This window comes from Pinus tabuliformis, chromosome Q (genome assembly GCF_031772625.1).
Source record: "Pinus tabuliformis cultivar Carrire ecotype Pingquan chromosome Q, CPIR1, whole genome shotgun sequence".
Classification (NCBI taxonomy): Eukaryota; Viridiplantae; Streptophyta; class Pinopsida; order Pinales; family Pinaceae; genus Pinus; species Pinus tabuliformis.
The window spans coordinates 682902561-682913432 of NC_142296.1; the positions used below are offsets into that span (position 1 = coordinate 682902561).

A 10872-nucleotide genomic window follows, 5' to 3' on the forward strand; every position below is an offset into this window, starting at 1 on the left:
AATATCAAGAGAACTATTGACGACTGAGAGAACTATTCCATATCACAACCTAAATAAGTTTCAAAGACTAGTAGCATGAATATTAGTAATTGGAACGAGTCTTGGTATGAATCCTTGGAAGGAGAATCCGATGAGATATGTCAGAGGTGTATCCATGCAAGGATTGTATAATGAGGTGCTGGGCGGACAAAAGTATGACAGATGGCAAATATTATAGATGACCAGGATGGTAGAAGATAACAGAATGGAAAAAGCGACAATGATGTGGTGGGAGAACATACACAATATAACAATACCTGTCAAGTGTTACACTTAATATCGATGTTACACTTTATATCTGAAAACTTGTGGGATGAGATCTAGATGGTGTTATGTGTTATATCAGAGCAACCTAAACATATAGGATTGCAAAGATGCCAATGAATGTTATGTAGTCTATCATCCACCATCATACTAAGCATAGGAGCGTTACAAGCTAGAATCATTTATGTATGTAGACCTGAGGAAGTATATGAGTGTGTGTGTGTTACACAATTTAGGGTGGTTACAAGTTTGAAAAACAAACGTTACTAGAGATATTCCTCCTTTCCCTCCTTGTTCGTGCAGTCCAGTAAAGTGTTTTCATCCATCCCATGCTTGTTCGACCAAATCTTAAATAATGTGAGCACCATATAGTGGATACAACGTTCAAAATGTTGGCCAGAAAATTCAGGAATTAATAATATTTAAAAGCATTTGAATAGTCAAAGTTTATGGTAGAAAACCCATGCTTGGACTAGCCATATCAGTGTCACAATTTATTTCGAAGACCAAATATTTGGTAATAGTTATCAATAGTATCAAAAGCACTATTAATAATTTGTTTAATTGGAGGGAAGTCTATCCAGTGGCCCTTCTCAAAAGCTTCAAGCCAAAATTAGTTCACAATTGAGAGTGGAGGGATGCGAGTAGTGTGTGGAGTTTAATTTGTTTTTGATCCATAGTTTAATTCTCACTACAATTCCCTTGAAAAATGGAGGTTACAATGAGTAGGACATTGGTCATAAAGAAATTTTATACAGTGGCATCTATACCATAAAATAATGCTTGGCATAAATAATGATTCATTCTATGCATAATCCTGAGTGTTAGGTCGAACATGGTTTAATGTTTCTATGGTAGGAATTATATTTCTCCTTAACTAGGTTATTCACATTCAGGTATGCAGATACGAGTGTATAGTATCATGATGAATATGCTAGAAATTGGTTTCATCGTTGGAGACTAAGAAATTTAAGAATCATGGTTTAGTGATTGAGATGGTGCTTACAGGTTAAATATAGAGTTGGATTTGTTGCTGGAAATATAAGCTCAAGACTTAAAGTGGTGGCATTCTGGCAGTTTACGAGTTACATGAGTAATGCTTGCATAGATAAAAAAATATACCAAAAACATTTCCTCATTATGGGTTACAAGCACCTTGAAATTTTGTTTGAGATAACCTCCAGGTAAAATTTACGAGAATGAATAATGTCTCACTCAACCCTAGAGATTATGGTTAAACTAAAGGGTCACAAAGATAAGGTAATAGAAGTGATATTGTTATGGTTAATGGTTATTGAATGTTTGAAATCCTGCACAAGTTTCAGAGTTGTTTTAATCTTTTTCAAGAGAATTTAGTCAAAGATTAAAGAATGAGGAGGAACTTAGAGTGTTCATAGTGGTTGGTTAAGTCTCGAGAGATGTGATTGACAGAAGACTTATAGCTTCCCTCAACCAGAAAAGTGCATTCACAGAATTTATGAAATCAATGGGCAAGATGAGTTTTTGGGAGTTATTACATTAAGATATGACATATCATGTTTTGTTTCAGAACCTGAAAACCATTTTGAAAATTATTTTGGTTGCTTCTTAATAGATTCTTTGAGTAATTAGCTTGAGTTTTGTATTGAAGTTATTGTCAATTGGAGACTAAAAAATTACACTTTGGTGGGGTGAACTTCCTGCATTGGTGCTTTGGATTTATTTTCCATGATTATCGAAGGTGTATGCAATATTAGTGAATGAGATACAAATGATATGATGTTGATCATTATCATGAGGCATTAGAAGATTGTAATAACAATTGTTGTTGAATTCTTTTACAGTTCAAAACATTGGAGCCTCAACATGAAAAACCCAATATAAAAAAGGTGAAATGAAGCCATAATAATAGGTAATAATTTTGAACCATAAACTTGATAGTAGTTTGATGAAAAATTCGATGATGAACCTATGCTAAATGATTGGAAGAATGTGTGTAATCACTGAATATCTCTTTGTTATTTTTCATTATGAACCACACCCCCTTTCCATTGATGTCAAAGGGGGAGGTAAGCAGAGGAGAGGAGAAGTGTTTCTCAGGATAGAAGGGGAAGGATCATTGTGTTGCCACCAATGCCAAAGGGGGAGATTGTTGGCATTGTTGTCATTGATGGCAAAGGAGTAGCAACAAGATATGTTTGGGTGCAATATAGGAGTAGTCTACCCAGGTGGAGGAATTGCCCGGTTTCTGTCACTGCCCGGAAAAACCTCCGGCTCCGGCCGCTGACAATTCCTCCGCCCTCCGCCACCCTCCACGAGCTTTGCCCAGCTTCACCACCCTCCGCATTAATGTCGACAACTGACAGGTTCCTAACCTACATTCCGATTTCCATCGCGTCTTGCGGCTGAGAAGTGGAATTTGAATTCGGAAATAACCCACCTTCTGCTCCCTCACCAATTCGACCCGGCATCCCCTGCAGCTCACCAGGTAACCAGGTAACCAGAACATTTTGGAAAACCGGCTCCACTTTCTACCCTATGCTTTCTACGCTCCAGGGATCAATTGCGTGCTCAACATTTGGGGTTTGGAAAATTTACTCGCGAGACAATTTGCATTCGATTCTCCCGAAAAATGTACTCTGCGTTGTAATCACTCGCTCCATCGATAAATGTTGGCAATCAAAACATACACAAACATGACATCAGCCAATATGTGCAGACGATATGTTCACTTGCTTATCCCCTTCCTTGCGTAGGGTACTCTTCTTATTTGGAAATAAGGCGCGCAACTACCTACTCAACCAAAAATTGCTTCACAGAGACTACAGGCAGAGAGAAAGGATGCTACTTTTCTCGGGCATACGATCTCGCAAGGTTTACTTTGCCATTACAAATGTGCACTGCGCTACAGTTATGGCTAAAACATTTGCATCCAGGGTGATGGGATTTGGATTCACTAAAATGGCGAAATATTTAGCGAGATTTGAAGCAAAAAATTTGAGTACCAGGTTCAGTGGTTCTCCCCATGAACATGAGTCTAACCCAACAACTCAGCGAGAGGATGGAGCTACAAGAAATAAAGTCACTAGCTAGACAAAGCATGGAAAAACAATCAGAGGGAAGCCAACGTGAATCCAAGGTCAAAATAGGCTCAGAAACTGGAGGGCTTTCTGCAATAACCAATTGAAAACAACAAGAAGTAGAATGGAATAAAGTCATGAGAATGTGGGAGGCCCATTTGGAGGGACACATTAGGTTATCCAATGAGCAGATGACAGTTCTGAATGTCGTTTCAAGAGGGGAATCTATGTTTCGTATAGGCTGTGCAAGCACAGGTAAGACCTATCTTCTTAATTTTATAGTAAAAATTTTGAAGGAATTGCATGGTCCAGGCTCCGTCTTTGTAACAGCTTCAACAGGTATTGCAGCATGCCATTTGAATGGCATGTCTCTACATTCCTTTGTTGGAGCTTCACCATTTGATGTGACTGAGCAAGGACTGTTGAAACAAATTGAAAAGAAAGACACATATGTTAACAGATTGAAAAATGCCAAGGCATTGGTTATAGAGGAGATAAACATGATTGATGGAAAGTTTTTTGATCAGTTGAATTATGTTGCCAATAAGCTGAGGCAGTCATTGAAGGGGAAAGGGGTGTGGGGTGGGTTGCAACTTGTGGTGTCAGGGGATTTCTTCCAACTTCCATCGATGACGCGTTAGAATATGGACAAGTTCTTTTCCTTTGAAGCAGATTGTTGGAATGAGTGTTTTGACAAGCAGATTGAATTAACTCATGTTTACAGGCAGTCAGATAGGGAGCTAGTAGAGATGTTGCAAGAAATAAGAAGAGGTCAAGTTCACCCAAAAACCTTGGCCAAATTGAAGAACTGTCAGGGTCCAACCGTGGGTGAGCCTATGATTAGATTGTATCCGAGTAATTATGATGTTAGGAGGGTGAATGATGAGAGACTGAATTCTATGGGGTAGGAAATCATCACTTTTATTGCCGAGGATGAAGGAGAAGCGTATGAAAAGAGGAATTTGAATATTGGAATTGCTCCCGATTACATTGGTCTGTGCATAGGGGCGCAAGTGATGCTTATCAAGAATATAGAAACTGGGATTGGATTGTTGAGTGGGTTAATGGGAAAGATTGTTGATTTTGTTAGGGATGATATGCAATCGAGAGCTATTAGTCCAACAGGGGTCTGGCCAAAGGTGAGATTTCTCTGTGGGGTCGAAAGGATTATCACATCGAAATCCTGGCATGTTTATGAAGGTGAGGTGAAAGTGGCTACCCGAACACAGGTGCCATTAATTTTAGCATGGGCTATTACTGTGCACAAGTGCCAAGGGATGACATTGGAGAGGTTGGAGACAAATCTTTCCAAGGCATTTGATTATGGCATGGGATATGTAGCCCTTTCCTGCGTGAAGAGTTTAGATGGGTTGATATTTACAGGGTTTAAACCATCTAAGATCAAAGCACACCCAAAGATGCTTGACTTCTATCAGAAACTTACGAGCAGTGGGGGGCTACATAGATGATAAAGAAAAGAAACAAATCCCCTAGCCAAACTTCACAATTTTGGTGACATTATTAGCCTTCACACATCTCCAGTTATTTGACTTGGGTTTCAATATTTATTTGTGATAGGGAGATGGCAGTATTATAGAAGCTATCTACTTATTTTGAATTTGGTTGAACATCCTACTGTATATCGATCTCAATTTGACAGAGAAGTTGTTTTCTTAAAACCTGAGAAGTATAGTAATGACTGAGTTATCAAGAAGATAAACTTTTGCAATCTGGTAATGTTATTATGGATTTCAGTTGGATGTTCAAACACTATGTTAAAGATATATATCAGTTATAATTAATCTTAGAGTATTAAGTTTCTAGTCCAACGATCAAAAAGTGGGAAGGCAAGAATGTTACTGTCCCCTATTTTTGGTTATATGCGAGAGTATTTGATGCTATGTTACGTTTTGTTTATATAGGTGTCTGGCATTGTCACTAGACCTGATTATTGCATCTTATTAACTAATTACCACACCTTGTTATTGCATCATATTAACTTATTTTGCATATATATACAAGGTAGAGTGACTTTTTTCGGAGGAAAAAAACACTGATTTTATTATAAAATAAAAACCAGTACATGTGCATTGTATCTTCATGCAATTAGCAGAAATTAGTTCACTATGTAATAATTGCCATATATGTCATTTGTCAAAACTATGAAACAAAAATCCCCTTCAAATATCAGTCATTTTATATTCTCTCTTCTAATATGCATAATAAGTCTCTAAGATTATCTATCCATATACTTTCATTAGCGTATATTGTGTTGTCTGAAAATACCAAAAAACATAAAGGGTATGTTGCTCTGACCAAAAGTGTCACGGAAGGCTGAGCAGTCCCTCATCCCATGTAGTGTTTTCCACTATGTATCTGTATTTCATGATTCCATAGGGCTCTCCAATGTAATCATTTGACAATTTATCTACCCCCATGTTGACTTCTGTATAGATGTGAGTGATAGTATATACTGTGAATGATCCCAATATGTGCTTGATCCTCTTTATCCAACCAGATAGTATGAGGATCAAAATATGAATGTCCCATAATTCCATGACCTGATTTTGCCTAACTGTTCTTGTATGGGCTAATGTCGGTACGGTTTACCATTCTCCCTGTCTTCTATCTCAAAGCAAATTTCTAAGAGAGAGTGATTAAGGGAGTGCCCTATATTACAATGACTCCAATAAATGAATTCCCATTAGCAGTTGGAGCAGACATTCCAAGACATGGTGAAAACGTTGGTGCCTCATGAACATGGAGTTACGCCTTTACCAAACACTTCACAAACTCAAAATAAACAATGTGAATGTTGTTATTTGAAAACACCTGGTATGATTTTTGGCAAATGTGAAAAGCATCTTCATCAACATATCAATTAGAATTGGTAATATAGAATAGACTAATTACCCCAATTTTTTTGTCTGTTGCACCATGATCTTGGGGTTGAGATTTGTCATTGCCATAATGATGACGCAGTTTCAAACCCCAACAATCATAGAGCCATGGATATTGATAGGTAACATTCATTCAAAACATGTTTATCCCTTTGTATATTGGCAACCATAAGGTCCAATAGCATTATGAATCTAAATCAAACAACGAGGTCCAAAGTCATCAAATGTCAGGTTATCCATTGTTGGCATGGTGCCAATAAGCATTACCACTCTCTGTTTATGTATGTGTGACTATGAGGTAATATGTAGTTTTAGGGTTGTTAATGTATGTGTGATTATGAGGTATGTAGCTTTATGATTCCATGTCTAGGAAATTACCTTCATTCATTCAGGAAGAGACCGTCCAATAGCATTATGAATCTAAATCAAACAACAAGGTCCAAAGTCATCAACTGTCGGGTTATCCGTTGTTAGCATGGTGCAAATAAGCATTACCACTCTGTTTATGTATGTGTGACTATGAGGTAGTATGTAGTTTTATGGTTGTTCATGTATGTGTGATTATGAGGTATGTAGCTTTATGATTCCATGTCGAGGAAATAACTTTATTTCATTCAGGAAGAGACCAGTCCAAAGTCATCAAATGTCGGGTTATCCATTGTTGGCATGGTGTCAATAAGCATTACCACTCTATTTATGTATGTGTGACTATGAGGTATGTAGCTTTATGATTCCATGTATAGTTATTGAAACATGCATTTTTTACTATCAATATCTGGGAAGACCTGGTACAAAGCATAAAATAACACACATTTGTGCTGGAAGCCCTGGTTTTGTAGCAGAACTGAATTCATTCGTTGGAAAGAAACAAAATGAAAATTAATAAAGTAGTTGTTGTCACAATTCAGTTCATCCTTATTTGTATCTTGAGAAAAGAATTGGAGGTGCAGCTGGGCTTTTAATGGATGGATATCTTCTCTGAGAAACTTTCCCATCAATTCGACTCTTCTTTTGAGATCCATAATTATAGAAACAATGAACCTCTACATCATAATAGTAATGCTCATTGCATCAACCAAAGAAAGAGATTAACAATTTTCCATTGAGGACACCTGTATTGGGTATTTAAAAGGAAGAAGAAACATAATTATAATAAATCAGATCTCTTTATCACTCACACACAACACACCAACACCATCAAAAGTTAGCCTGAGGCCGCTGATGCCCAAAAGAGACACACTTCCATTTCAGAAGATTATAGCCCTGAAAGATTTTCAACCTTTTCAAGCCTTCAATTCCAGACTGGAACGGAAGATTGTAGCCCTGAAATATTTTCAACCTTTTCAAGCCTTCAATTCCAGACTGGTAACATCAGATGAGATCCCAATTTCAGCATTGAAGAAGAAATTTCAAGCCATGTGACGATATCTTCACACTTAAAGACAAAGGGAAAGCTGGAAGCCTACTGTACATCTCATCTAAGCTCTGTGCAATTTCTTCAGACTCTCATATACAGTTGAAATTGGCAGCAACCTCATATGAGACCCAATTTTTCAATGGTGGGGTAAATATGCTGCTCACCCCAAGAGGGATATTGGGGATCATAAGAAACCTTGTGGGTAATAATGGATCTCTGTGAGGAACTTCTGGCACAATGAATTCATTGCACCCAAAAGTAGAGAGTCCCTAAAAAAGGCCAAACCACCTGTTGTTTTTCCTTAGAGCTCACATAATCTTCTTGTCTTCTAAACCACCAAACAAAATTGAAATTAAAATTGAGATTCCAACATTGATCTAACAATCGACTCAATCCATCAGAGAGAAGAAACCTCAAAAATACTCTCCAGATGGGGTCTCCACACACCAACTCGGCTCATCTTCCTGCTATGCCTACTATACCTGCTGCTCTCATGGTGGGCCTTCTCAAACAACACATCTGCCAAATACTGCTAAGAGATTACAAGCTTTGTCACTGACCCACATTGCTTGATCCGGATTGAAGCACCATCCCCTTGTTTAGACTGACTTGGATTTGCATCTCCATCTGGGGCAACAACAGATGCAGATTGTTCCCTTCTGCTCCTCCTGCTTGACGCCATTTTGGTTGATGAAGGGTGTCTCTCTATCTCCTAGTGTATATCTACTCCTATTTTTCTAGATTACCTATTTTTCTCTCCATAGTACACAACGCTATGTTTGACGAAATTCCTGAGAAGATTTCATTGCCTTTTCTTTGTTCTAAGGCAATGAAGTCTTCTCAGGCATTTCGTCAAACATTTCGTGAGTATATATATGCAAAATAAGTTAATACGATGCAATAATAAGGTGTGGTAATTAGTTAATATGACGCAATAATCAGGTTTGGTGACAATGCCAGACGCCTATGTAAACAAAACGTAACATAATATCAAATACTCTCGCATATAACCAAAAATTGGGGACAGTAACATTCCTGCCTTCTTGCTTTCTGATCGTTGGACTAGAAACTTAATACTCTAAGATTAATTATAACTGACATATATCTTTAACATAGTGTTTGAACATCGAACCGAAATCCATAATAACATTACCAGATTGCAAAATTTTATCTTCTTGATAACTCAGTCATTACTATACTTCTCAGGTTTTAAGAAAACAACTTCTCTATCAAATTGAGATTGATATACAGGAGGATGTTCAACCAGATTCAAAATAAGTAGATAGCTTCTATAATGTTGCCATCTCCCTAGCACAAATAAATATTGAAACCCAAGTCAAATTACTGGAGATGTGTGAAGGCTAATAATGTCACTAAAACTGTGAAGTCTGGCTAAGGGATTCTTTTCTTTTCTTTATCATCCATGTAGCCCCACACTGCTGGTAAGTTTCTGATAGAAGTCAAGCACCTTTGGGTGTGCTTTGATCTTAGATGGTTTAAATCTTGTAAACCTCAGCCCGTCTAAACTCTTCCATGGGAAAGGGCTACATATCCCATGCCATAATCAAATGCCTGAAGATTTGTCTCCAACCTCTCCAATGTCATCCCTTGGCACTTGTGCACAGTAATAGCCCATGCTAAAATTAATGGCACCTGTGTTCGAGTAGCCACTTTCACCTCACCTTCATAAACATGCCAGGATTCCGATGTGATAATCCTTTCGACCCCACAGAGAAATCTCACCTTTGGTTAGAACCCTGTTGGAATAATAGCTCTCGACTGCATATCATCCCTAACAAAATCAACAATCTGGCCCATTAACCCACTCAACAATCCTATCCCAGTTTCTATATTCTTGATAAGCATCACTTGCGCCCCTATGCAAAGATCAATGTAATCGGGAGCAATTCCAATATTCAAATTCCTCTTTTCATACACTTCTCCTTCATCCTCGACAATAAAAGTGATGATTTCCTTCCCCAGAGAATTCAGTCTCTCATCATTCACCCTCCTAACATGATAATTACTCGGATTCACCCTCCTAACATCATAATTACTCGGATACAATCTAATCACAGGCTCACCCATGGTTGGACCCTGACAGTTCTTCAATTTGGCCAAGGTTTTTGGGTGAACCTGACCTCTTCTTATTTCTTGCAACATTTCTACTAGCTCCCTATTTGACTGCCTGTAAACATGAGTTAATTCAATCTGCTTGTCAAAACACTCATTCCAACAATCTGCTTCAAAGGCAAAGAACTTGTCCGTATTCTGACGCATCACCGGTGGAAGTTGGAAGAAATCCCCTGATACCACAAGCTGCAACCCACCCCACACCCCTTTCCCCTTCAATGGCTGCCTCAGCTTATTGGCAACATAATTCAACTGATCAAAAAACTTTCCATCAATCATGTTTATCTCATCTATAACCAATGCCTTGGCATTTTTCCATCTGTTAACATATGTGTCTTTCTTTTCAATCCGTCTCAACAGTCCTTGCTCAGTCACATCAAATGGTGAAGCTCCAGCAAAGGAATGTAGAGACATGCCATTCAAATGGCATGCTGCAATACCTGTTGAAGCTGTTACAAAGAAGGAGCCTGGACCATGCAATTCCTTCAAAAATTTTACTATAAAATTAAGAAGATAGGTCTTACCTGTGCCTGCACAGCCTGTAAGAAACACATATTCCCCTCTTGAAATGGCATTCAAAACTGTCATCTGCTCATTGGATAACCTAATGTGTCCCTTCGAATGGGCCTCCCACATTCTCATGAATTTATTCCATTCTACTTCTTGTTGTTTGCAATCGGTTATTGCAGAAAGCCCTCCAGTTTCTGAGCCTATTTTGACCTTGGATTCACTCTGGCTTCCCTATGATTGTTTTTCCGTGCTCTGTCTAGCTAGTGACTTTGTTTCTTATAGCTCCATCCTCTCGTTGAGTTGCTGGGTTAAACTCATGTTCATGCTGAGAACCACTGAACCTGGTACTCAAATTTTTCGCTTCAAATCTCGCCGAAGATTTCGCCATTTCAGTGAATCCAAATCCCATCACCCTAGATGCAAATGTTTTAGCCATAACTGTAGCAGAGTGCACATTTGTAATGGCAAAGTAAACCTTGCGAGATCGTATGCCTGAGAAAAGTAGCATCCTTTCTCTCTGCCTGCAGTCTCTGTGAAGCAATTTTTGGTT

The 10872-nt window shown here is 38.3% G+C and overlaps 2 protein-coding genes and 1 long non-coding RNA gene across 3 annotated transcripts; 1 reads left to right on the forward strand and 2 right to left on the reverse strand.

Annotated features, from left to right (window-relative positions):
* Positions 1 to 4006: 4006 nt before the first annotated feature.
* LOC149221393 (ATP-dependent DNA helicase pfh1-like) lies at positions 4007 to 4831 on the forward strand. The gene is made up of 2 exons (XM_089387370.1): positions 4007 to 4186; positions 4271 to 4831. The coding sequence occupies exons 1-2, from the start codon at positions 4007 to 4009 to the stop codon at positions 4829 to 4831; spliced, it is 741 nt and encodes a 246-aa protein (XP_089243496.1).
* Positions 4832 to 7484: 2653 nt separating this feature from the next.
* On the reverse strand, positions 7485 to 8062 carry LOC149221394 (uncharacterized). Its single transcript, XR_016248847.1, has 2 exons — positions 7602 to 8062; positions 7485 to 7541 (listed from the first exon to the last, which is right to left on the reverse strand). It is a non-coding gene; the product is annotated as an uncharacterized LOC149221394 (long non-coding RNA).
* A 1366-nt stretch (positions 8063 to 9428) lies between these two features.
* LOC149221395 (ATP-dependent DNA helicase pfh1-like) lies at positions 9429 to 10448 on the reverse strand. Its single transcript, XM_089387372.1, has one exon. It carries the CDS (start codon positions 10446 to 10448, stop codon positions 9429 to 9431), a length of 1020 nt encoding a protein of 339 aa, XP_089243498.1.
* Between the last annotated feature and the right edge of the window lie 424 nt (positions 10449 to 10872).

Bases quoted from the DNA above. Each gene is read 5' to 3' on its own strand.
- LOC149221393 (XM_089387370.1), top strand. From the start codon at position 4,007: ATGGACAAGTTCTTTTCCTTTGAAGCAGATTGTTGGAATGAGTGTTTT. The intron at 4,187-4,270 runs GTGGGTGAGCCT...TCTATGGGGTAG, and splicing joins AGAACTGTCAGGGTCCAACC to GAAATCATCACTTTTATTGC.
- LOC149221395 (XM_089387372.1), bottom strand. From the start codon at position 10,448: ATGTGGGAGGCCCATTCGAAGGGACACATTAGGTTATCCAATGAGCAG.